Source organism: Peromyscus leucopus, chromosome 1 (assembly GCF_004664715.2).
Source record: "Peromyscus leucopus breed LL Stock chromosome 1, UCI_PerLeu_2.1, whole genome shotgun sequence".
NCBI classification, from domain to species: domain Eukaryota; kingdom Metazoa; phylum Chordata; class Mammalia; order Rodentia; family Cricetidae; genus Peromyscus; species Peromyscus leucopus.
The window spans coordinates 31,660,290-31,687,837 of record NC_051063.1 but is presented as its reverse complement, the minus strand read 5'-3'; the positions used below and the strand labels follow the sequence as shown (position 1 = coordinate 31,687,837).

At 46.2% G+C, this 27,548-nt stretch overlaps 1 protein-coding gene across 4 annotated transcripts in view; it reads left to right on the top strand.

The window, feature by feature from the left end:
* Vti1a (vesicle transport through interaction with t-SNAREs 1A) overlaps positions 1 to 25,792 on the top strand; it is a 318,865-nt gene extending 293,073 nt beyond the window's left edge. For 3 of the 4 annotated variants that reach the window (XM_028875086.1, XM_028875090.1, XM_028875085.2), the window contains one exon: positions 22,354 to 25,792. In XM_028875086.1, coding sequence (XP_028730919.1) covers positions 22,354 to 22,447 — 94 coding nt within the window. In that variant the 3' untranslated portion in view covers positions 22,448 to 25,792. The remainder of the gene's footprint in view (positions 1 to 22,353) is intronic. The other variant, XM_028875089.2, reaches the window with a different exon arrangement.
* The last annotated feature ends 1,756 nt before the right edge of the window (positions 25,793 to 27,548 follow it).

The window sequence follows — 27,548 nt, the reverse complement described above, 5'->3', positions numbered from 1 at the left end:
GGGAGGGGTGGGCCTCAGGAGCCCTCCTCCATCCTCTATCCTGAGGGAGGGGTGGGGCCTCAGGAGCCCTCCTCCATCCCGAGGGAGGGGCGGGACCTCAGGAGCCCTCCTCCATCCCGAGGGAGGGGCGGGACCTCAGGAGCCCTCCTCCATCCTCTATCCTGAGGGAGGGGCGGGGCCTCAGGAGCCCTCCTCCATCCTCTATCCTGAGGGAGGGGCGGGCCTCAGGAGCCCTCCTCCATCACCCAACTCTTACAAATTACCGAGGCAGCAGAAAAGACAGAACAGGAAGGAAAGAGGTCGGGGAGGAAGGGAGACTGTGGAGAACCCCAAAAGCTCTTGTCTATGAAAATTATGCCTGTCGGTATTTATCATTATTAGAAACAAACATGAAATGTAAGCGTTTATTAAGTCCTTTAAAAATTATAAAAATAGATCTATTCTACATTAGCAAACTTCATTACTTAAAAAAATCCTTACAGCCAGACGCCAGGATGCCTGTTGCTGGTGTCCCCTCGGCCTGACAGGAAAAATGCACCCGTGAAATCCCAACAATATGGTTGCCTGAATAAAACCGTGGTTGATATGTCAGTGTGGACCGGAAAAATTCCACATGGTCCCACCCTTTGATGAAGAGTGACAGGTGGTCAAGGGCTGCTAAGACAGAGAGAATTAGCTTCCTCCAGGGACAAGCTTCCTGCCTAGTCCCATCCAAGTGTTCAGCCCTGGACACACACACACACACACCAGTAATAACAGAAGGACAGACTATGAATCTGATGGGGAAATAAGAGGAGTGGAGTGAAGGAGGATGGGAGTGATGTAGATACAGTGCTCATGTAGAAGTCCCCAGAAAAGAAAATCTAAATAAATAAAAATAAAATCTTACATTTTCCGAAACAAACTCGGTCGAGAGACACCACACATCCCACAGCCAGACTCTCATTCCTGATTCTATATTAATTGGTTGTGAAGTCACAGATCAAGGCGCCCCTGAACAATGCCACTCAAGATTCCTGAAAGAAAGGAATGGCAAAGACAGAGGGTGTCTTAGTCTTCTCACAGAAGTCCTTTCACCTTATGGATCATCTGAAAGTGCCCTGGAAGGCCCGGATGAGCTGGGCTTCATTTTGAGAACAGTGCGCTGAGGTGTGGATGCTTTGCAGGCTGATCTTCGTGAAGAAGGACCAAGTCCTTAGGTAGCACATGGGTGTCCGGGCTGCAGTTCGGTAACTAAGCTCAGCAGCAGCCCCTGGCCTGTTGAGCTCCTGGCTCCCAAGACTCTACCTCCTTCCCTCTGGAGTCCCTGAGTCTGAGGTGGCAGTGAACAGTCCCATTTCCATGTTAGTCTCGCTCTCTGTTAGGCACATGGACGCCTGGTCAGGACTTTTTTTGCTGTGAAGCCAAGTGTCTCTATTCAGAGTAAAGGTATTTATAGATAATCATAGTATCAGAGTATATTAGTTTTTAATAAAAATTTATATAGCCGGGCGGTGGTGGCGCACGCCTTTAATCCCAGCACTCGGGAGGCAGAGCCAGGTGGATCTCTGTGAGTTCGAGGCCAGCCTGGGCTACCAAGTGAGTTCCAGGAAAGGCGCAAAGCTACACAAGAGAAACCCTGTCTCGAAAAACCAAAAAAAAAAAAAAAAAAAAGAAAAAAAAGAAAATAAAAATTTATATATATATATATATATATATACACACATATATGCGCGCACACACACACACATATATATATATGTCTTCTTTCTTTATGTTATTCATTTCTTTATGTCATTCAAGTGTTTTTTGAACAGTTCTAATGTTCCAAGCACTGGTATACAAGAGAGACCAGGATGGACTTGAACCTTCCTCTTACACAATTCCATCTCATAGAAAAGCAGACAAGGAAACAAGGTAAACATTTACAGATTGAAAGAAATAAGCAGGCAGTGTTACCACATGGGGAGAAACAGGGGTGGACTACTTCAAGCTGAAGGACCCAAGCATCTTTTGAATGCCAGTTAGTGGCTATTGGCTTCTTGTTGAACAGATGGTTGAAAATATTTATATACCATAAAATTTACTCAGTGTAAATATGCAGTTCAATAACTATACTGAACATATAGTGATGTAACTATCACCATGATCTAATTTTAAAATAGTTCTGTCACCACAAAATGCTCCTTTCTGCACTTTGCAATCTTTTGTGCCTGCCTTCTTTTGCTTACGGTAATATTTTTTGGGATTCACCCATTTAGCAGCACATGTTGCTTTCTATGGCTTAGTAGTATTCTGTTGTATGGGTGTACCACGTCTTAATTATTTGTTCAGTAGTTGATGGATGCTTGGATTGTTTCTAATTGGGACTGTTATAAATATGTCACTGTTATAAAGACAAATGTTCTCAGTTCTCTTGAGTTTCTGCCAACTTCTACCTAGGGCAGAATTATTGATTCATGTAGTGTGTACACATGTATGCATGCGCGCGCGCGCACACACACACACACACACACACACACACACCTGTATATGTGTGTGAATATATAGATAACTATTTGAAAACCTGCCTAGCAGCTGTACTCTCTCTCCTGTTGTAATGTGAGTCCCCCGCCCCCCCCCCCAGCAGGATTACCAGCCTCTGATTGCAGCCATGCTTTCTCATTTCAATGTGCCGCTTCCCCATGACCACGTGAAGCTGGCAAGTCTCCCATGTATTTGCTGGCCATTTCTATGTAGTCTTTAAGGAAATGCTTGTTCCTCTCTTCTGGTTTTCTAATATTTAATTGGGTTGTTTGTATTCTTAATACTAGGTGCTGAGAGTTTTGACTTTTATATCTCTGACTACAAATCTTTTCTTGGATATCTGATGTTTGTTTTTTTTTTTTCTGTCTGAGACTTGTCTTTATTTTCTCGGTGATAAAGTTTGAAAATGTGAGTTTTTTTATTTTAATGAAGTCAATTTATTTCTCACTTTATGAATTATGCTTAGTATCTTACTTAAGAAATCGTTGCCTGGTGTTGAGGAGATGGCTCAGGGGTTAGAAGCACTGGTTGCTCTTCTAGAGGGCCTGGGTTCAATTCCCAGCACCCACATAGCAGCTCACAACTGTCTTTAACTCCCATTCCAGGAGATCTGACACCTTCACACAAATGCACATAAAATAAAATTAGATAAATTCCATATAAAAAAGAAATCTTTGCCTATTCTGACTGTGAAGGATTTCCTTCTAGAAATATCACACTAGGATATCACAGTGTTACTTTTACATTTGGATCCCTGCATGGAGTTGAATTTTGTAGTATGCTACTGCAGCATTATGTTTTTCTTTGAGAACATGGATATTCAGCTGTTAGTCGTTGAAGTACTTAGATCCTGTGTCAAATAATAATTGACTATAAATATCCTGCTCTCCTATGTATCTTTATTTCTGTCATGGCACCAACACAGCCATGTAAGTCTTCCAACATTATTACTATTTATTTACTAATTTATGGATTCACTTTTCAACTTCCACTTTTAAAATAGCGTCCTGAAATTTTAAAGAGGAATGCACTTACCTGCCATTCATACAATATCGAATCCTTCAATTCATGAACAAGAGTTTCTTTTTACTTGTTTGAATCGTTAACTTTTCTAAGAAATTTATCATAAACTTAAGCATTTAAGCCTTATACTTATTTTGTTAAAGTCATTCCTAAGTTCTAATTTTTTTTGTTGCTACTGTAAATTGTTTTTATATTACTTTACAGGATAGTTTTTGCTAATATACAAATCCACAATTGATTTCTATATGGTCTTGAATCTTGTGGCTTAAATGAAGTTGTTCAGAATACTCCCTAGTGATTTCAGTTTTTAAATCAGCACAGTTGTTCCTCTCACGCCTGAAGTCAGTCACCCCATCATCTTCCTTTTGTTTTGTTTTTTTTTTTGTTTTTTTGCCATTCCAGCCAAAACTTCATAAATTTTCTTGATCTTTTCAAAAGCCCACTGATAGCTTCATTATGTTTTTCCTTTGTTGCCTTCTGTTTTCTGTTTAATTGATTTCTGCTCTAATGTTTACTCTTTTTATTTTTCCCTATTTCCATGTGGCTTAGTTTTCTCATTTTCTAATGTAATGTGACAGTCTAAAGTACTGATTTGAAACTTGCTAATTAGCCAGTGAGTTTCCTCTAAGCTCTACTCTTGTAAAATCCAGAAATACTTGTAATTATGACCGTATTTTCATTCATTTCAAAATATTTTCCTGATTTGCATTGTGAATTTTTAAGATAATGGGTTCTTTAGAAATATATTGCTTGGATTTCTAATATTAGATGATTTTTCTAATTTCTCTATAATATTGTTTCTAATTTAGTCCTGTTGTGATTAGAAAACACATATATGTATATATTTCTGTCTTTTTGTTTATTGGTTGAGATGTCTTTTCTGTTCTATAAGTAGTCTGTACTGAGGGTGTGCTCCTGTGCTCTGCTTCCAGTGGGGACATGCTCTACAAATATTAGTTAATTCAAGTCAGATGAGAGGGTTGACCACATATGTAACTCTATTGCTAGGTTTCTGCCTCGTTATTAAGTCAGTTTTGAGACTAAGATAATGAAACCTGTGAGTGTAATTGTTGAATTTTATTTCTCTTTTCATCTGGCAGTTTTTGATTTGTAAGTATTGAGACTTGGTTGTTAGATGTATGTATGTTCATAGTTGTCATGCCTTCCTGATATACACTCACACACACACACACACAACACACACACACACACACACTTTAATGTGCTTTCTGTTTCTAGAATTATTTCTTACCTTAAAGCCCATGTGCTTTTTTTTTTTTTGAAGATTCATTTTCATTTTTTAAATTTATTTGTATGGCCATGGTGTATGTGCACATGAGTGCCCAGGACACCAGAAGAGAGCATCAGATCCCCTGGAGCCAGATTACTGGCAGACATGAGCCACTTGTAAGATACACCCAGTCAGACACTTTATTGGGTTATGGTTTGTTATTATTTTCACAGTGCTGCAGATAGCTGTCCTGCCCCAGGTAAGCTGGGCAGACACTCTGACACTAAGCTGCACCCCCAGTCCTCTACTGTTTGATTTCAGTATTTAATGCATTAACACTTAGTGTGATATTTTTGTTGTTATTGTTAGAGTTAAGACTGACGTTTTACTATTTGTTTTCTATGTGCTTCGTGTCTTTCTTATTTCTTTTGTTTCTCCTTTTCCACTTTCTCTCTCTCTCTCTCTCTCTCTCTCTCTCTCTCTCTCTCTCTCTGTGTGTGTGTGTGTGTGTGTGTGTGTGTGTGTGTGTGTGTGTCTGTGTACACCATTTTAATTGACCTATCATTTCCTTAACTATCGTATTTGTTGTAATTTGCAGTCTTTGCTCCAGGCATCACAGTGTGTGTGTGTGTGTGTGTGTGTGTGTGTGTGTGTGTGTGTGTGTGTGTGTAGGCCAGAAGTTGTCATTGGGTGCCTCTTGCTCCAACTTGTTTTTTGAGACAGGGTCTTTTATGGAACCTGGAGCTCATCAGTTTGGCTCGACCAGCTGCCAGTGAGCCCCAGATACCAGCCTTTTTCTTCTTCACTGGTGCCAAGACATGTGCTACTGTATCCAGCTTTGGAGACCCTTCCACAGCCCTTCATGTTTTTCTGGAAGATAGAGGAGCAGAACAAGCCACAGCTACCTCACCTTATCAATTCCTCAGCTGATCCCATTTCCTCAGACTGGAAGCCTTTCAGCTGAACTGTGCTGCTCAAAAGCCTAAAAGCTTAACCAGGCTCTAGTTCCTCATCCTCATGCCTTATATACCTTTCTGCTTTCTGCCATCACTTCCTGGGATTAAAGATGTGAGTCACCATGCCTGGCTGTTTTCAGTGTGGCCTTGAACTCACAGAGATCCAGGCAGATCTCTGCCTCTGGAATGCTAGGATTAAGGGCGTGTGTGCCACTATTTTCTGGCCTCTATATCTAGTGGCTGTTCTGTTCTCTGACCCCAGATAAGTTTATTAGGGTGCACAATATTTTGGGGAACACAATAAACACCACAGGCCAGTTCATACTTGTTATAAGGGGAACATTTGCCAACCTGCCTCTTCAGTTATAACTGAAAGTCTCCTTGATGGAGAGATTCTTGCCAATGTGTAGACAGTATTTGTACAAGGTGTGTAGGACATGCTTGTCATGAAGGACCTCATCCTTGACTCCTTATGGATCTGGGGTCCTTGTTTTCCATACTTCCAAGGCAACCCCCTCACTCCAGCTCAAGAACTTCCTGAGGTGCCCCATGAGTAATGGTCCACTCATCTACTGTCAGAAGTTTGCCTGCCATTGCCCTGCACCCATCTGCACCCTGCAGCTTCCAGTCCAGGCTCACACCTTACCAGTGAGACTCACCCAGGAGCAACAGACAGGGCCTGATCTGAGCAGAGTTCCTTAAGACAAAAAAGGCCAGTCAGCAGCTTGTTTACCTTTCATTTAACTCTATCATCTGGGAATACGTAATAGATAGGATCAGGCCCAACAAAAGGTACATTCTGATATTATTTTCAGATTTTTGTCTAGACAGAGGAGACTAAGTGCTTGAATATCAAAAATACCTACCATAGAAAACAAGAAAGATGTGCTTGATGGAAAGCCAGAGGGGTTCGTACTGCTTATTCGTTTTCTCCATATGAAGAAAAGAAAAAAGTTTAAACCCCACCACCCACTCATCAGGTGATTGGAGACTCTAGTTGTAAAAATGTGCTTCAGGCAGAAGTTCTGAAAAATCCCAGAAAGTGCTGAAAACATCTCTAAACAAGGTATTTTTCTTCTGCACCTTTCTTGCTAAAGGTCCCAATTGCTGCCAAGAAAACTAGTGAGAATGTTAGCTGCCAAATAAAAAATTTATGATGGTGTTTGGCAAAGGACGATCTCGCTGCTTGTTTTCTATATTTCCACGAGGCATTTGAAGGCAGACTCTTTTTTTCTTCCCCCTAAGTTCTCCGTATACACTTTGGGTACGTAAACCTCACTGATCACTCTTCTGAGCCTGTTCTCCAATAAAAGAGCAAACTCTTATAAAGTAGGATTAAACAATATAACTTTCTTCCCCTTCAGTCACCTCTGCAACTGAGGAAGCAGAGAGGGGAAGGCAGCGGCGGCGCGGTGCCTGCCTATTTAGAATAAACACGTGCATAAAACGGAGTGCGAGCTCCGTTAGCAAGAAGGCTGGCTCCTCAGTACGGTGCACCTTAGCATACCTTGATCTGTGCAAAACCCGCCATCTTCACACAGAAGAATCAGGGGCCAACGAACAGAAGGCATTCTCCCCAAGGTCACAGGCACACACTTGAGCCCTCCTGGGACCAAAGCCTGGATCTCCTCTGGGTACCGGGGTGCCTCTCACTTTGCAACTAGCATTGGTTTTGTTTGTTGGTATCACACACACACACACACACACACACACACACACACACACCTCATGACACTCATGGCATATTTTATGAGAATTGGAGTTCCTGGCCCTTTCTGAAAACTGTAACATTTGTGTTTCTAAAACTGCGAAAATCCTACACATTAAAACTGAATCAGAATACAGCAGTGATCACTACTAAGATGGTGTCATCCATGGGTACCAAGGAAGCTTCCTGGCTAACTCAGGAATGCTTCTGTGAGTCTCTAAAACTGGGGGAGGGGCCTCTATCTAGACAGAAAGGTGTCTCTGCAATGAATTTGGGTGCTAAAAGTAGTGCATACAGTGCTAACCTGGGTTTATCTATTCAAAACCGTTACTACACAAGGCCTTCAGTTGAGAATCCATGCTGTCTAGCTGCATCTCAGCATTTGAGCCCATGTGGCATCCTTTCCTTACCTGGTTTCTGTCCAGTGCATATGTAGTCAGCACCCTCTCAGTGACGCTGGAGCCCTGGCTGAGCTGTGGCCGCCGTTTCGTTTTGCTGGGGCCGGCGTAAGCAAGGGAGTTCGTTCGGTTTGATACAAAGTGCTGCAGACAGAGCAGGGGTAAGAAGATTATTTCCGACAGCTTTAGGGGGTAACCGGAGGAAGATTAGTTCGACATGAGGCAGCTATCATAAGCATATTAGAAAAGCTCCCCAATTAGGAGAAGAGACCCGGGTTTGTGCTGTTTATGATCTTCAGCTGAAAGGCAAAGTGTCCATGTTATGGGCTGCAGTCTTGATTTAAGTTGAAATGTTGGCATTTCCCATCAGTGCATGTTAGCATCTGAGGCTGTGTACAGCCTCACAAATGAAGTAAATCCCTGCTCTTACTGCTGACTGCTCCCCAGTCTCAGGCACTATACATTGGGCAATGTTTTCCCTTGGCCCTGGAATAATCTCTAGGGCATATTAGAATGTTTCTGTGCCAGGGATATTCGACATGATTCCAACATACCACACTTAATCTCCCTTGTTTGTTTGTCATGGGGAACCTGCGTCGTGCAGAAGTCATAAAAACGAAGCATGCAAAATGCCTGGTACTGCAAATGTAATCAGATACCTAAAAATCTCTCCCTTGGTTGCACCACTTGAAATCTGTACCCAACCTTGTTTTTGCAGCCAGGGTGACACTTCTCTGCTGAGCTATGGTTCTCTAACAGGAGGTATGACTTTGCTTCTGAGGTCTCTGTGCCAGTGACGAGATCGTCGATACCCTCCACAGCTGGCCACAGGCTGCCATGTCCACTCTGTTCTTTCTTGCTGCTTGACCTTGCTCTTTGTAGTTGAGTAATGTGGGGTGAAAGCCCTGAGCAGACCCTGCCAAACTCTCCAAGACAGCCTGATATCATCATTCGTTATTTTTTAAGACCTCAGATGTATTTCAAATTAAGTTTCATTTTTCTAGATTTCAAACAACTCCAGTCAGAATCTATTTTGTAATGTTTTTATTTTTATTTGTTTTTATGTATTTATTTATTTGTTTGTTTGTTTATTGGCATTCCTGGGACCTGCCTTCTTGCATAGTATGCAAACACTTTTTTTTGCAATTATAAACTGCAATGAACTATAGAAATCTATATGCTCCTGTCACTCAGACATAGTCATTTCAAGTGTGTCTTTCCAACTAATGGTTTACATTTATGCATGTATTTTCCTTTGCTAAAATTGGGGTCCTAAAATACATGCTAGCAAGTGCAACCTTAACTCTTTGCTCTGTGACTGGGCTATAAACCCTGTACACTCTCAGATCATCAAGAATGAATTTGTTCAGTTTGTGTGGTAGACTTGCACGCTTTTTTCTTTGACAGTCATCAGTACCTAAGTGGCATTTGCAACGATTCTCAAGGCACTGATATTACATTATCGTTCTCACCATATCTCTTTGAACAGCAGCTTCATTTGCTCTGTTCCTGCACGTATATCCTCATCCAGACATCCTCAGAAGCCGTGAGGTGGGGGGAAAGGACAGACATTGTTATTCCGGACTTTATTCATAAATGCAAAGTGACCTGCCTGCTATGACAGCCACTTGGAGCCGAGAGCAGGATGTGGCCTGTGCAGTCTGATCTGGTTTTAGATATGTAGCAACTTTGCATATGTTAGCTCCCTAAACCTCAGTTTTCTAATCTAAAAATAGGAACAGTGATGCTTTTATCAGAGCCATTATGACAATTAAATGAATTCGTGTGAAGTACTTAGGATAGTAGAAAAGCATTCCAAAAAAGTGCTCAGGCGCACACAGAAAAGACAGAGAGAACCTCAGGTGTCAGTTGCAATGACGGAACCTTGACTCACTATTCTTGTGACCTGGAAACACTTCAAGTAAAACCCAGCCCCGCCTTTTACAAAATCATCCTTGCTGCCAGGACATGGGTCACTCTGCTGCCTGGGCATGGGCAACTCCGAGTACCTCCCACCATTGAAGGAAAATGGTGCTCTTGGACCCTTAAAAGATATCTCTGTGGGGCTAAGGGGGACATTTCTATAGCCTAGCACCTCTCGCCAGCTAATTTGATAGTTCTCTATCAGCTAAACCGTCAGTGAATACACTGATCTTTTTTTATTTTCCTTCCCACTTTGCAGTTCTGCCTCAGCTAGACCCAGGTTTTCTCTGAATCAGATCGGCAAAATTGATTTTTATTAGTTCACCGGCCTTGTGGAAAATTATCTCCTGAACTGGTTTTTATGGGAAGACGCAAAGCACAGCACAGGGTGAAAACTAAGCCTGTAGCAGTCAAAACTGTTGTCTGAAATGTCTTCAGACTGCAAGGCTGAATTTATTGCACAAAACAAGTACTAGCGAGGCGGAGGTGTGCCATCCTGCTCATTATCACTGGAAAGGGGAACCAAAAAGCCGAGTAAAAAATTAAATTTTAATAATGCCCATGATATTTTCTAAATCTTTCCTGACAGAAAGATTCTCATTATTTTTATCTGTCTCTGAATGGGTTCTTTCAGAGGCATCTCAGAGATGGCCTCAGCTTCATTGTTTGCCAGGTTTTAAAGCATCCGCAAAGGTGTGTATACAGAGAGACACACACTTCAGATTGTTCAAGGAAGGGCCGGAAATGCACTAACATTTCAGGTAGCATATTTGCGGCCAGCATTGGCTAGGAATGCCTTCAGCTTTCACTAAAGGGATCCATACTGTTATGACAACTGCTGTAAACACCCCCAAACAAAGAGGACTCCACATCTACTACAGTCGTCTGTGACGTGAACCCAGGGTCTCCCACCTCTACCCCATAGTCCCAGGTTTTAGGTGAATTCTAGAAATTGCTCCATGCTGACCTCGAAAGGATTTTCAAGGAAAAGGTAGGCAGGCCTTTCTGTCTTGGTGAGTGTGAATTCTGGCCTTCCATGTAGCCTGTGGTGCAGAACTGTTGAGGATGTGAGAGAAACTGAGGCCTGATGCTTTAAAGCAGACAGCCTACAATGATAGGAATTCTTTCCATTTTCTGATCTTTGTAGTATCTTGGTCCCAAAAGAATTTATACTATTTGCCTAAATACATATATAACATAATGAAAGCATAGATATAGGAAATGAAGCCAGGACTGAGGCTGTACCTACATTGCGAATGTGTCAGTGATGGACCACAAATTTATCCCCACGCCACGGGCAACCAACTCAAAGAGAGATGGGTCCAGCTACTTGAATCAACAGCTGTAAGATAAAATCCAGATCTTTCTCCTTCCACAACTAGAGAGAACGGGTTCCCCTGAGACCGTGCCATAGCGCACATGCTGAGCTGGATAATAAATGGTGTCCTCGGGTGTCCTTAGAGGACACACTGTGAGTCCCACTGGTCGCTTCTTCCTGTTCTTGGCTCTTCTGTGGACCAAGCCAGGTGAGGGCACATGTGTGAACTGACATAAATATCCAGAATTGGCTTGTCTGCTCCCAAGTGTTTCCAAGAGGTAAGATGCACCCCTGCCTCCACACCCCCCCCCCTCACCCTGGTCCTCAGGCTTCTCAGCAAGCCCTTTATGTCAGCTGGACCCTCAACAAGTCTGCCAGTGTTTATCAGAGCCCATCCTGTCATCTGCTAGCCAATAGGGGTTCAGATTTCACCCACCACTGTGAAAACGAAAGCTGGGAGCTGGAGAGCAGAGCCCCCCAAGAACAGCAAAGGGTTGACGTTTGCAACCATCAGGCTGCCTTCAGCTCAGCCCCACGAGACATCCTTCTGACTTGTCACTGGTGTCCCCTGGCTGCAGCCGAAATGGGGCCGCAGTGCAGAAGCAGAGGGACTTCTACAGAGCCTCCCTGTCAGCTTAGTTTCTTCATTATATCAGGTCTCGGTCCAGGTGCCGGTCCTCAAGGATGCCTGGGTCTCCTTGTTATATTTTCTCTTTCTTTACAGGTAAAGAAACAGGGACATAGATTTCTCAACAGACTATGGGTAGAGGCAATCCTGCAAACCTTCTTTGCCATTCAGCGTCAGTAGAGACCCCTTTTAACACACTTCATAGAAGGGGAACAGCCTGCTGTTAGAAACCACTAGCTGGCTTTCTCCAAGCCAGGATGATGTGAAGGTCAAAGGGGCTACTGATGTGCAGTCTGGGCCTGACCTCTGACCTCTGTCTGGGCTTCTGATGACCTTGGGAGTGTCTATAAAGGATATACAGGTTGGTTTGTGAATACTGTAGGCCTCTCCCTGGCCTTTGGCATGGTTTTTAAAAACTGGTTATGGGCTAAGTTTGGAAACTTTCAATGCAGGACCAGATTACTGATGCTCACACACAGGCTGACCCTCTGACTTCTGAGAGGCACAGGGTCAGGAGGGCTAGGCTTCCAGGCTCCAAGAAGGGAAGGCCCAGCTGCTACACAGCCTCCCTGGCTTCATCTCAGTTTGTTCTCAGTCATCATTAGGAGTCTCAAACAAGACCTACACATTCTGTCTGCCCTACAGTGGTGCTTTGTTTGGCCACCAGTTTAAGAAAGTGTTGACTTAGTTGCCAATATTTAAAATGTGAGATTTTGTAGAATAGGTAATCTGGCTCCCAAGGTAAGAGCAATGCTCACCCTCCAGACAACATATGTAGTCATGACTTGTCAGGAGTCTAAGGAGTCTGGGGCCTCTCAAGCCAGGAGCTGAGGGTTGCTAGCCAGGAGGGCAGGAAGGTTGCTTCTCAAGGACCGAGTGTGGGTGGGAGCCCGTGGGTGTGGAGGAACTCATGCTGGCTCAGACACTGGTGACAGTCTGCTCTAGGCTGACAGCCTTGCCAGGGCCACCCAGGAGTGGGTGTCATCTTCTCCCTTGGTGGGCCTAAGCCATCCAATGGGGGTCCTAATAAATGAGAGTCATCAGGAAAATGAAATGACATCATGGGTGCATCAGCATCCCAAATTAGAAGAGGTTTCCTTGAGGACACTGTCTGAAGGTACCAGAGTCCTTTCCACTGGTCACAGCCTTTCCCGTGGTCATCAGTGAGGACAACCTGTTCCCCCAGCTGATTTCTTCTTCCTCTGATTCCAGCAGTCACGTTGAATTACAGCTTCAGCAGATCTGAAGCCTGCCTGTGACATGGCTGCTCACCTATAAAAGCTAGGCAGAAGTAATTTGAGACAGGCTATGGTACAAGGCCAGTGCAGACCCTTGTGAGAAGACATTAGTGAGCTGCCTCCGAGGATGACTGCCATTCCCCCATCCTCATCTCTCAGGTGGTCACGCCTAAACCTGGAGTAGATGAGTGACATTCCTTGGAAGGACACACTGATGTGCTGGTGAGTGAAAAAAATAAATGAATAAAAGCTGTCAGAACACACTATGGTATCAAATCAGGCCATTGATTATCATCTTAACTTACTTTGTATTTACATTAGACACTGAGGAAAGAGCTGGTTGACTTTGATTAATGGTCATAGCATATGTATTATAGGCTGAGAGTCCATGATCCAAAATCTTCTATCTGAAACAAATGTCAATACTCAGAAAGGTTCAGATTCCAGAACATTTCAGATTTTCGTATTAAATATATTCAGCTGGTAAAGATCTGTTTAAATATTCCAAAATCTTCTTGCTGCAAGAATGTTATGTAAGGATACTTCAGCAGAAATGGTGAGATAGAGATCTCAGGCCTCATCCTTTAAAGAACTAAAGGGAGAACAGATTGAGAGGAGCATAAGACTGCCTGGTGTGGTGACATACACCTTTAATTCCAGCACTTAGGGGACAGAGACAGGCAGAGCTCTGTGAGTTCAAGACCAGCCTGGTCTGCATGGAGGATCTATCTCCGAGACGGGATGTCTTAGAAACTGAGCAGTCTGTGTTTCATGAAAAAGGTACTTTCTGTGCTCCTCTGCTTTTCTCTGCCAGCCTCAGCCTGGAGTGTGAGACCACTGTTTCCAGGCACCCCATGATGCTCTTCATATTATATGGAGGTGGAGACTGCTGACAAGATTCAAGTTGCCATTGTCTGTAGACATGCATGTGGTGGTTTGAATGGGAATATCCCCTCTAGGCTGTGGCATTTGAACACTTGCTTCTCAGTTGGCGGCACTGTTTAGGGAGATCTAGGAGATGTAGCCTTGCTGGAGGAAGTATGTCTGGGGCTTTGAGGTTTCAAAATCTTTCGCCATTCCCGACTCACTGTCCCTGCTGCTGGCGTGTGGCTCACAATGTGAGCTCTTAGCTGCTGGTCCAGCTGCCACACCTCTGCTTCTGCTCTGCCTTTGTAAGCTCCAGCCTTCTGGAACCAAAAGCCCGATGAACTCTCCCATAAGTAGCACAGGATGAGTAGCACCAGCCACTCTGGTGAGGAGGGATGTCGACATTAACTAAGACTGGTCCTGGGCTCCGAAGAGCTTTCCTTGGACACATCCTCAGTCCTCTCAGGGCGTCACTGTTCTCTCCTCTAACACGAAGAGTCTAGGCCTAGACCCAAAGACCTTTGCCAACTCCAGCAGCCTGCAGGCCTGGAAGGGACTGCACACACCTTGCCTTTCTGGAGGGTCATTATTTAATTCTCTTCAAGTCCTTTCCAAATCCTTTGATGGAAGCAAGCTGCCTTGATCCTATGTGAAACTGGTAGCCAGCAAAGCTGCTCTCCGGGCCCCCTGCTGTCACCAAGTCCAGATTTAAGGATGGCAGTGGCCGTGGCACCCAGGCTGCAATCTGATGTACACATTGAGCAATGCAGAGCTTGACGTAGCTACACATCACTGATCAAAACCCCTTGGACTTCTCAGTGTGTCTGACAGGTACTTGTTGGCTGCTTTCCCGGGCTGGAGAGGGATCCTGAGCCAGCCAATGGGACAGCCGCCCTTCCCTTTTGATGTTGATGCTCCCACCTTGGAGACAAGGCTCAGCCCTGCTGGGGAGACTGTCAACACGACGCCCCACTACACAGCAACTGTGGGAACAACAGCCTGGTGAGCTGGACAGGCAGCAAATTCCTCACCTGTCCCTGCTTCCCTACCAGCCCCTGGAAGTTCCCCAGGCAGCTTTCCACTCTGTCATTTGCCCTGAAATGGCACCTCCTGTTACAGAATTATTTGCCAACTGCACATGCATTAAAGGGCCTTAGCTCTCAAAGTGCTTTCACATCTTTAATGAGTATCCCTGATAGCTGATGAGTTGATTGACATTGTTTGGGAAGAAACTGAAAGTCGAGTGTCATGGAGTAGCTTGCTCCAGGTCACTCCAGGCAAAGCCAGGATTGTGGGCACAGGACAAATTGCCCTCGCCCTGGCATGGCTCTGATTACAGCCTTTGTGTCAGCCGTCTGTCACAGATTCTCATTGCGGTGCCCAAAGCCCTCGTGTGCTAGGAGCTCCGGGTTCCCTGTCTTCTTCAGAGGTGCTTGGTCATACTTTGCCATAGCTTTCAGTGTGGCTTCTGTGACATCCGGAACGACTGCTGAGAGGGGGCGTGTCTCAGCAGCTCGGAGGCTCAGGGTCACACTATGAGTGTGAGGAAAGCAAAGCAATGGTGCCTATCCAGCCCACTGCCCATTTCTCTGGGTCCCTGATATGGTTTAAATTTCTATGTGATTGAAAACATTCAAAGAATAGTTTTTGTTACTGGAAGATCATATGGAATTGACACATTCCTAAAGTTTTGTTTTTGTTTATGTCACATCTACTCTCTACAAGAGCAAAGCTGAATAATTGGGACAGAGGCTGTGTTTTCCACGTGGCTGAGAGCATCTAAGTTCACATGTGGAGCTTCTAACTTCTAATACCTCAGAGTGTGACCTTCCTTGTGACATTTGCTAAGATGAGGCCCTGTAAGAATGGGGTGTCCCCTAATCCAGTGTAACTGATGTTATGAAAGATAAAGATTTGCCTATGGGTTTGCACACACAAAGAGCACCTCACGAGGAGAAGTGTGGGGACCAGAGTGTAACTGTAAACCAAGGATACTCAAAGATTGATAACAAGCCACAAGAAGAGAAGAGTGCGGTGGGAACAGTCTCCCTGGAGACCTCAGGAGCCCGCGCTGACAGCACCTTGACTCTGGATGTCTAAGCTCCATAAAATTACTATGATTGCTGTCTGGCCCTTTACAGAACAAGCCTGCAGGTCCCCGTTAAGCTTTGTAGAATTTGGGAATGGGGTCTGAGCCCAGTTGTGCCAGGACTCAGGTCCTAGCTCCTGTTCTTGGATTCCTTGCTAGAGAGCTTGCTTGTGTCTCCATCTATCAAAGCCTGTTCTTGTGGTGGCCCTCTCAGGGCTCTCAGATCCTGGACTACGTCATGATTGACGTCAGCAAATGTTACCTGCTGGTGATGGCTTTGAAGGGTGGTCCAGCTCAACTGTATCAGGCCGGCAGTGGGCGGGCCGAGGTGGCTTCTAGATCATGCACCCTCAGCTCCCACCTCTCCGTGGCTTTGGGAAGCTGCTCACTCTGCTCATGAGTAGAAATTCTCATTCAGAACTGGAAGAATGCATAGTTGCTGGAGTCCCTGGGTGCTCTAGCCGCATACAAAGGTTCCAGAGAATGCTCTCAGGACTGCCTTGTCCTTTAGGGAAGGACTTGAGATAAATCCATTGTAGGGTGCAGGGAGGCAATGGGGAAGGGAACGGTGCCATGGAAAACCATCATGATACCCAAAACAAGATCCCAGGTCCACATGCCGGCTTGATAATTTCCAAGGCTGCCAATCAACAAGCCTTACACTAAGTGGCTTCAGGAGCCTTAGAGTCTGAAGCCAAGAAGTTTACTGGGCCATGCTCCCTTCAAAGAGTACAGTCTTCCTTGGCTGTCCTAGTTTCTGGTGTTACAGGCGTTCCTCGGCTTGTGGTAGCATAGCTCCAGTTTCTGTCTACTCTTCCATGGCCTTACTGCTCTTGTCTTCCTGTGTGCTCTGTTGATACAAGGAGACATGATTTTCAAGATTCTTAATGAAGGCCCTTCTTCCAAACGAGGTCACCTTATGAGCTTCCAGGTGGGCTGGCTTTGAGGGATGGGGGGGACACTGTCCAATCAGTAGAGTCAGTATGGTTGAAAATTTCCAACTGAAGTTGCCCGCATCAAAAGGCCATTGCTTGTCTATAACTGAGAACTTTAAATGTGACCCTTCAGGTATCAGGCTCACAGACAGATCCAGGGATGGATGTGATGTCTTCAGCATTTCGTCTCTTTTTCGTTGTCCCTTGACCCTGTGCTCCACTGGCAGGGGACTTGCTTCTCTAGCACCATGATTGGAACTGTCTTCAGTAGCCCTAGCTACCGTTGCCCCACAATCAGACCCAGCCGGGGGGGGGGGGGGTATACTTCTCTCTTGGTCCTCTAGGGAAATCCCCAGCAGACTGTGTGGTTTGGGAGTCAGACCAGTTTTTGAACACGTGTTTGTGCAAGAAATGGAGGTTTATAATTGGTAAGGTTTGCCTGGGTCATATTCCACCTGTGGAACCAAGATGAAGCCCATCCAATGCAGGTCCAGGGATGGTGCTGGGTATGCCAACTCCCATGCACCCCAGCAGGTGAGGGCATCGCGGGCATCCTTACCTGACAGTGGCTAATCCTTACACTATGCTTGTGTACAAGAAGCCCTTTGGGGTCACAGTATGTCTCCCAGATGGACTCAAACCTCAGTCTTCTAGGATCACATGATCCCCTGCCTCAGCTTCACAAGTAGCCAGAACTTTAAGTACCTATATTGCCACACCCTGAACAAGCTCTTTTTTTTCTTCTTCTTCTTTTTTTAAAACATCTCTGCCAAGCTCTGTGTCAGAGGGATACAAAAGATGAAAGAGATTCAGGCTGTGGAAGGGCCACTTTTTACCAGAGAAAACTTCACAGAAACAGAAAAGCAGACACCTGTGTGGCTAGCGTAGTGGGAAGCAAAGCGCAGGGAAATCCAAGCTTGAGACCGCACGGTCCAGAAGCCCTTGTTAGAGGGCGCCGCAGATCAAAGTCTCCGTGTGGAAGCGCAGCGACTCGGCCTAAAGTGCCTTTTGGTTACAAATAATAGAAGACCCAAAGCAAACAGTCTTGAAAAATGAAGTTAATTTATTTTCTCATGTTAATCAAAGTTCAAAGGAAGGGTGGCTTGCTATAGAAGTTTATCATGCCTTCAGGTGGGGTCCTAGTTGTCTGCCCTTCCATGGGCCAGCTTGTTCCTTAGGCTGACTTCCTCCAGAAAATAAAATGACTGCCACAGATTGTGGCCTAACACTGGCACCCCAAGCTGTCTGGGTTACCCAGCCTTCACAACAATGCTGGGCTGGCTCAAGTCACTGTAGCCAGGGAAGCGGAGTTCACTGCCCATCGCTGCTTAGGTCACAGTTCTACCTGGAGCCGGGTGGCATGAGGTATTGCAGCCAGTCCTTACCTGTGACTCTCGGGACGCAGAGCGGCCTGGGCAGCTTGCTGAGAACTCCTCAGATGGGCACCATTGCTCGTGAGCACACAGAAGCCTGAGGCCCAGCTGAAGAAGCTCAGAGTGAGAACATTTCTAATGCAGACAGAGCCCAGCTTTGGACTGACAAGATGACTGAGTGGATAAAGGTGCTTTCTGCCAAAGCTGCTAAATTGAGTTCTGTCCCAAGCTGCACATAGTGCTGGGAAAGAACCACTCCTCAAAGTTGTCCTCTGACCTCCACGTGGACCCCTCGGCATACACACACAGATAGATAGACAGACAGACAGACAGATAGATGAGTGCAATTGTGAATTTTATTGAAAAAAAAAACTTTTGAAGATAAAGAGCCCAAAATCAGTCTTCAAGAAAGGAACTACGGCTTTCATCGAACCCTGACTTCCGGATGTGTGCCCCAAGCCCCATGTTTAGTGGCCCTTCCCTTGACTCAGAGGGCAGTAGTTATGCTGAAGTAACAAGCAGTCCCCAGACCTCTTCACCTTAGAACAAGTCCCCTGTGGGCCCAGGAGAAGCCACAGGGCAGCGATCCTCGGGGGATGGCCTGGGGGTGGTCCTGTGTCCTGTCACCGAGCTCTCAGTTATACATTGAAATAGCGAGACCGGAGTCCATCCCACTAGAGGATGGACTGCTGAAAGTCAGCTGCTTCCTCATGGGAAGTGTGTGTGTGTGTGTGTGTGTGTGTGTGTGTGTGTGTGTGTGTGTGTGTGTTGTGTGTGTGTGTGAATTTCAGTGGCCAAAGTAAATCCCGTACTAATACACAACACCAAGGCCCAGCAGGATGGTGAGTGCTGGATGCAGAGGGGAACGTGGGCATCTGAAGAAGTGCCTTCAAGAGTGCCTGCTACAGTGTAGTCCCATGCCCTCACACAGGAGATGAGGTGGCTGCCTGCCTCCTTCACTTGAGCCAGACTTCCATGATTCCGCATGCCACACACAGGAGCTGTTTCCAGAGGGGAGGAGACTGGCGATGGAAGCTTAACCGCTCCCTGGGTTCCACACAGGGATCAGTATTTTCAATAATACTGTGTGAGTTTAACCTCAAAGTAAATGGTTAATTCATCTTATATCAACAGCACTGTGATTCATAATGTAAACTTGGGGAATTTTTGATGTTTCAGGCCCACATTCCTTTTAATTTGCCTCTGCATTCTTTTAAAGCCACAGTTGCTCACTTGATAAAATACAGCATGCAAATGCACGGGTTTCTGCCTGGAGGCGATTTAGCCTGGCTGGTTCAGTGGATGTCTTCTTTCAAGTGTATACTCTTTCTTAAATTATTTACTGGGTAAACACACTTTGCATTTTCAAAAGGGAGATTAAGACTGCTTGCTGCTGGCCTGGTGGAACACCATGGCCCCTTACGCAGAGTTAAGAGCAAGTTATTGGGGCTGCCCCCAGACCTCTTCCCTGGCTGGCTATCAGCGCTCCTTGACCTGGCTGGCTTTTCCCATTCCTCCCAAGTCTACAACTCTGCATCCAGTTCTGTTGCCCCGAGCAACAGGGACTGCCAGCAGCAATGGCCAGTGACTCTTCTCCAGGCTTCCTCATAGCTGGGGTCTGCCACTGCCAGCCTTTTCCTCTCTCCCTGCCGGCTCAACCCTATCCACTCAGGGGGGTCATTTTCTGTCCCTAGAAAGACATATTTGCCCAAGTCCTTTGCAGCCCAACGCTGGGTGATGGCCGGGCCAGTCGGGTTTACTCTGCCCAGCTCTTTACCATTCTGCTCCCTTCATCTCAAATGTCTGGCAGCCCTTCCTACAGAAGCACCCATGTCTTCCACCAGTGCACCCCCAGGAGCCGGGGTGGTCAGTCCTTCCTCTAGCTTCTGAGAGAAGAACCACAGCTGCTCTGAGAGGGCACTGTGGTGGGGAGCTCCATCCTTAGGGGCTCGTTTCAACTTTGACCTTCATCCTTTCCTACCCTGACATTTTCCTGCCAATTGAATTTGCCCAGATTTCTCCTGCATCCTCTTTAGAATGAGAGGGTTACAGTTCCCGGAGGCCACAGTCTGTGGTTTCCTTCCTTAGAGAGTTAGTTCTCTATCCTGATCCCAAGTGCTGGCCACTACATGGTGTCCAAGCTTCAGAGGTGAACTCTCCATGTTCTTTACAGGCAGATGCACCGGAGCAGCAGGGGGCTGATGATAGGGATACCAAGAAGGGGAAAGCCCAATTAAGAACAGCTAAGATTTGGGGACTTCTGTGTGCTTATTTTACTACTGTGTTCCAGATTAAACCCCCATCTTGGGTGCTTGGGGCTCTCATCCCACAGAAAAGATAGTTGTCACCCACACTGTATAAAAGACACACTACCACGGCTTACCTATGGCAGAATTTGTTAAGTTTTCATGCTTTGAATCTGTTTCACTGCTGAGATTCAGTTTTGCTGATTTCCTTTGTAAATCTGACATGGGTGACTGTGGAAAATAGAGATTTGAACAATGACTTCAGCATACAGAGCTGTGGGGACCATTCTGGAGACTTGCCTCCCTTCCAGAGAAAAGGAGAAAAAACAACTTGAGTTTTAAATGAAGCCTAAGTAAAACCACTCAGTGTTCCTAATTAGCTTCACTTTAATAAACTGTGACGCCCCGTTCTTATTTACTTATGGGGTAGGACAGAGAATCCTTCCTGCCTCCTGGGTAAATATGGCCTGTTAAGTCTGAATTAGCTGTCATCACAGAAGAATTAATGTCGGGCCCAGGCTTTCTAGTGGGACAAGAAGAAATAAACAAGACAGATCTTCCCCGAGCCTCATGTGATAAATGAGGACAGAGCACACCATTCATCTCCTTCGAGAACAGTGGACATGGGTACTGAAGCAGTTTTGCGGAAGACGTGTCAGCAAATGGCGATCATTTTGTAACCTGTCAGGGAGAGAGGGAGCCCGTCCTGTTAGGGGACACAGGGGAGTGGGCCACTCTAATGGGATGGCATCCATCCATCTGTGAAGAGGGAAGGGTGGGTGAGGAGTACTCCACCAAAACTGCAACCTGCTGTCATCCTCCATCCCAGCTGCAGGGACCCTGTGAAGGTTCCTCTGCAAAGATGCTCAAGTGGAGGCCTGACTCATCCTCACATCCCCCTCCCTGTGGAAGACCCTGTCCAGGGTCCCATGTGCATAGGAGGACACAGAACTCCACATGTGCCTCTGAGCAGGTGGGGGGGAATCGCTGCAGGCTTGAAGCCGGGTGGGCAGCCTGCTAGACGGCCAGCCTCTCTGGGTTTCTATTTCCGTGCGCTCTGTGAGAGCAGCTAGCGTGGGCGAGGCTGTTTGACCCAGGTTCCCTTTGAAAGGCTCAACAAAGCATTGTGGTGTGCGACCTCTTTTCTCCGAATGAGGTAACAAATTATGAAATCACTTCAGCGGAAGCACGCTGCAGGCATCCAGAGTGTGTGTCTCCGCGGCTTGTCTTTCTGAGGTCAGCATCTGCAGGGCTGGGCTGGACCGACCGACCGAGGGACCATCATCCCCTAGAGGGCCCACCCACAGCTGCTTGCCAGGCACCTTGAGGACTTCCTGTTCCCTCTCATTTCCATCTTTTTACACCAGGGAGCATATGTAACATTTGCTCCTGGCTTGACGAAGCCGTGAGCCACACTGACAGGTGACGGCTTCACAGCCTAAGCTGCAGGTGTGACACTTGCTTCTTAATCCTCTCCTCTCCCTGCTAAGTCTCTCTCGCTTGTCCTGGGGTATTTTTGCTCAGGTAAGTACCTCACTGACATATATTTCTTTGGAGTCTTTTCCTTTCATGGGAAACACTGAAAAAAAAAAAAAAAAAAGAAGTGAGGCTTGTCTCACATTCTAAATTAAAAAGATGCTCACGTGGGGCCCTTGATCACTTAAAGAGGCTACATGGTACCCAAATCCTGGCAAGCCCTTGATTCCCCTTAGCTTTTTGGTAAGCATTCTATGACCGCAAACACTGTGGAGTTGTTCATAGAACTGGAAGCTGTGTGTGCGTGCGTGTGTGTGTGTGCGCGCGCATACGCGCGCACTCTACCTGCCAGGCTGTAGTTTTAGCCAACTTAGCTTGAGCAGTGTTCGTCAAAATGCTGTTCATTTATCCATGGGCATTTTTCTTCTCTCTCCTGCAGAATCATCCAAAACCGCATCCTGCTCGTCATCCTGGGGATCATCGTGGTCATCACCATCCTGACGGCCATCACTTTCTTTGTCAAAGGACACTGATGCATCTGCTCTCCCCTGATAAACAGTGATCTTGTCTTGTTCTGAGTAATTAAGACAAAATGGTCACATGAATCATTCTTTTGTGCTGACAGGCCCCAGGTGACCCTGTCTCTCCCTCCCCACTGTTCAGCTGGAGTGCAGAGAGTGTAAAAATGTTTTCTGTTCCTGTCTGCATGTGGGTTGATTCCCTTTCTGAGGTTGGTCTTTGCCCAGACTTGTTGTTTTTTGTAGGTAAAGGTGAATGCTCATTTGCCTTTAGGTAACTTCATCTGCTGTCCAAAATAGCTTTGGTAGCACTCTCCTTGCCTTGTGGACATGCCTGGGGTCCTGGTTTGAGAGGGGACAGGATGACTCAGTCACAGGAGCTTCTGTGTGTCACATACCTCTCTTTACCAGAAAGGTTTTCTGTGATGTCCATGGAGAAAATGCCAGAAAAATCAGAGGTCAGCCCCACCCTTCCCGACATAATGAATACAGCCATCCTGCCTAGGCTACTTTATTGCAAAGGAGAGGATTCACTGTCACTTGTGCAGGAAATTGACTTAGCACTTTCCCTGGTTTTTGTAGTGTGTGTGTGTGTGTGTGTGTGTGTGTGTGTGTGTGTGTGTGTATGTGTGTATGTGTGTGTCTACATATATATGCAAGAAATATTTACTCACCTTTCCAAATGCCATACTCCCCAGAATTTGCTGGCAGTGTGAGAATTGGCACAATAGTTAATTGTGACCTCATCTTCCCTGACCTGGGTAAGCGTGTCTGTATCTTCTCAGTTTTAATCTGAGCGCAGTCAGCAGCAGCCCTCGTGTATACAAAAGGTCTGAGAAGGTTCTCTCCACATCCCTTCCAGCATGGGTATTGCAGAGAGCATGAGCAGGACTCCTCTGCTGGTGTGAAGTTAGCAATGTGGTGGGTGATAGAAATGAGAGAGTCCTCTAGGACAGTCCACTAGAAAAAGCCTTGGTGGGACGTGTTCACCAACCCCTGTCAAACAACGAGGAACCGCAGAGCGCCACAAAGGAACTACTTGATTTTTACTAACAACTGTTCGCAAAACCTGCCTCGTTCTCTGCAAACAAACCTGTGTCACACTTTGGGATTTTCTTCCCTTTCTTTCTGTCTGAGGTAACCAAGAATTGTGTTCAGAATGTGTTCATTTGTGATCAGGCTTAAAGTTGCCCAAGTGAGGTCATTTCCCTCTAGTCATGAAGCAAAATGTGTTTTTCTTAAAACTTCATAGGCCCTTACAGGTCTGTACTATCTTTTTAAAATATAATTGGAAGCTTTGGATTCTTGAAAAGCCAACCTGTTCCCTTCATAAAAAATGCTAACCACCTGTGTTGGTGGAGAAAAATCATGCTGTTCTTGACCCCCACCACACACGCACACATGCACTTGTGTGCAAGCACGCGCATGCACGCACACACACACACACATACTCCGAAGAGAATCATAAGGTGGAGAGGAAATGCAAAATCTACCAGAGAAATTGTGTTTGTGGAAACTGGCCAAGGCCTGTATGTGTTCGGATAAATCATTTATTATTGTGTAAATAAAGGTGTAGTCTCTGTGTCGGAAGGGTGGGATTTGGGCTGAACAAAGTGGACAGCAGAGCAGGGCCGGAAGCCGTGCTGACTCTTCTGCCAGCTAAAGGGACCAGCTCAGCAAGAATCTCTGCTGCTGGTAACTGAATCTGGGCATCCTGAATGTATAAAAGAAACCATTAAAAAACCAGGAGACAAACCAGCCTCGAGCGTCCGCAGTGCTGATGCTGGTGAAGTGGACCAGTGCCTCTGGTGGCCTCCTTGGAAATGGGGGTTCTCAGTTAAGGGTGTACTGAGTTCTAAGCTGTCTCTCCCACCTGCCTCCACCTTCCACTCAGCTGCGTCTTCCCAAGGCACCTCCAACAAGCAGGGCGGAGCTGGGCATTGGCACTTGCTGGCCCCCAAGTATTTCACTGAGGCCTGCACTCTCACAGAAGCATATGAATGAGGAGGAAGGGAAGCAATCGCCACTCACCTCTCAATGGCTTTCTCTGCCCAGTTCTTTTTTGGCTGTTGCCAGTGATTTGGGGAGTGGAAATCTGTGAACATATAACCCTTGGACCCAGCAGCTCCATCGCATCCCCTAGAGAGTGACCACCTCACTCAGGCCTGGCCCACTGGCAGTGGGCACTGGCCTGAAAGTCCCCTGACCACCTTCTGTCCTCCTGATGCCATGGGAAGAGCACAGTGCCCTGGGGCTGGAGTAATACTCTCCCCTCTCTCTCCCTCCCTCCCTCCCTCCTTCCCTCCCGTCCCACTCTCCTGTCCCACCCGGGAAGGAAAGGAGTATGCAAACCTGAAGCAGGTGTCTGTGTGGAAGGTTTTCTAGGTTCATATTATGTAGACTTCAGTTGTTGAATATTTGTGAAGTTGGGAGCCTTTGTTTAAGAGTGTGTGGGAGGTAGGGGGAGGGTGAAATGGCAGCATGGAGGAGGAGGAAGAGGAGGAGGAAGAGGAGGAAGCCCTCGCCATATAAAATTCATGCAGACTAAACAGTTTCTGGGACAGTATAAATAAAGCGGATGCAACCCCGCTCCAGAATCAAAAGCAATTTAATTAAAGTCTCTTAAGTTGTAAAGAGTTTTAAATGTTCCGTGTTGAAGGCGGATGCCTGCAGATGCAGTGGATCTGACGTCAGTGGCCAGGCCTGGGCTGCGAGGCCATTTGCTATTCTGTTTCAGGCAGGCTGGATTGTCTTATTTTGGAACCAGCTTGGTGGGGGGTTTGCTTTGCTGCTGCCTCTGAGCCCTGAGCTTCAAAGGCTGAAATTAATGGCGAACAAAATTGTGCGGCTCTGGCCGTCCCATGCGGGGCAAGCCCATTGAGGGTTATCATTAAGTAAAGAAATAAAGAGGGGAAAAAAAGCCCTGCCTGCTCCAAAAACCTCATCAGATAATGACCTCAGTGATTGGGTTTTCATTACCAAACAGCATCCAGAGATTATCAACTCACGGAAGAAGGGAGGAGGAAAGAAAGGAAGAGGCGCGCACCGCCTTTCTCCTCTCTCTCTTTTTTTTTTTCTGCACATCTTTTCTTTAAAACTGTCAGATCATTTCAGTATTTCAAATCCGAGGAAAACAGCCTGCCTGCTGCTGTATTTGAAGTTGTAATGGTGTCAAAAAGTCACGACTGACTGACAGCCGTCAGTCCCAGAGGGGCTCATTAAATCATAAAAACTTGACAAGGAAATAATTGCGCATGGCCAGCGACTTGGCGCCTGTTTAGACGGTTTTATTGTCTTTCATTATCAGTCCCCGCCATTACGTTCATTAACAAATTGCATTAAACAACTGTTAAGGGCTAATGATTTGTTTATCGCTTTTTTCTATTATTATTATTTAAACATTAGCTGTGTCATGTGGTACCCAGCAGCCTCTTGCCATCATCTGACTGAATATTTTTCCACTCCGAGCCCTGGGTACTGTTGGAATATGAAATAGATTATTCATTACTCCCTCTTTGCCACTGATTTGGTTTCATGTAGTGTCTTCCACAGAGAAAGATGAAAACTTGTCAAAAATAGGTTATATCTTATTCGAAGGGGCAGCAATAGCAGCAGGTACAGGCACACTTTAATATTTAATTAAGGTTGATGTTAGCCCCTTTCAATGACTTCAGCTCTAAGTTATATTTAAATGCGGAAGAGAAAAATAATTGTTCTTAATTTGCAACCTGTACGGCAGGCACTCTTCGGTGGACTCACTGGAAATTTAGAGGGGGAATTTTTAAATAATGAAATTTCCCGTCATAAATATTTATAGTCGTTTGTCTACGTAGCTGAGAATTAAGTACAAGTGACGATTTCCTCATCACTTTGGTGTGAACTGCTTAGCCTCTCCGGGCACTCCCAGCTCAGGAATAAAGGAGGCAAAATGTCTGGCGGAGAAGTCCACAGTCAGGGACTCTGGGTTGTCTGTGGCCCACACTGCTTTCAAAGGAACGACTGAGTCCCCAGCCCGAGGGCCGTTGCCTTCCCCTTCAGCTGAGTGAGTGGATGGGAGACGGTGGTCTGTGGTGAGGGCAAGCAGGGAAGGCTTAAAGAAAGCTGTGTGAGCCTGGATGGCTGGCTCGGCCTCTGTGCAGTCAACTGGAGCTCGTTCCAAGCCACGCTTCCCTAATGGGTGACAGGAGCAGCCCTTCCTGTAACTTGCCATTGATGGGCTTTTCCATGCTGCAACCTCAAGGGGCCAGAGACGATGGAGCCCTATCATGGCCACCTGAGATCAGAAGTCCGAGGGTTCCTCGTGCCATGTCCCCTTATTGTATCTGATCACCATTTTGTTTAGTTTGTGTAACTATGGAAACCACAGCATCAGGGCTGGGTACCTCTTCTCCATCCTGTTCCTAGTTCCCCTCTCCTGTCCTATCAGAGGCAGATCCCAGATGGTCCTGCAGGAGTCTTGAGCCAGCCAAGAGGCGTAAGATCTTGTTTTGAGTCTCCTTAATCACTGTGGATGTAGAAATAGTGTCCACACCTGGGTCTGGAGGGCCTCGGGGCTCTAGTGACTAGAGTCTAGTCCACCATGTTAGTCACATGACAACTCACCTCCCTTAGAGTCACCTCCACACCCCAGCAGAAGACAAACTAGAACCATTTTTCCAGTGGGAAGGAAGATCATGTGGTAAGCCACCCCTGCTGAGACAAGAAACTGTCCTCTATCTTGCCCTCACCCAATGCTGTGACCCACTGACTTCAAACCTGACCCAAAGCTTAAATAAATGTCCTTGTTTCTGTCTCTCTCCTGTGATGCATCCGGCCCAGCCTAGTGGCATCTGCCAGTCTGTCTACATAGTGATCCGTGGGCCAAGGTGACTAGGTGAACAGCTCCATGAAGATCTTGGAGCCAATAGGCACCACACCAAGATGTTCACAGGTGTCCAGGAGCATCCAGCCCAGACAGAAAATGATTGTGTGACTGGAGCCGAGGCAGCCGGGGCATCCTTCCCACCATGGAGCCTTATGATTCCAGTCAGGGCTTGCTTACCAGAGGCAAGTGGCAAAAGCAGGATGGGAATGTCATCCCGGACAAGAGCAAGAGAGATCCCGGCAAGTAGCATCC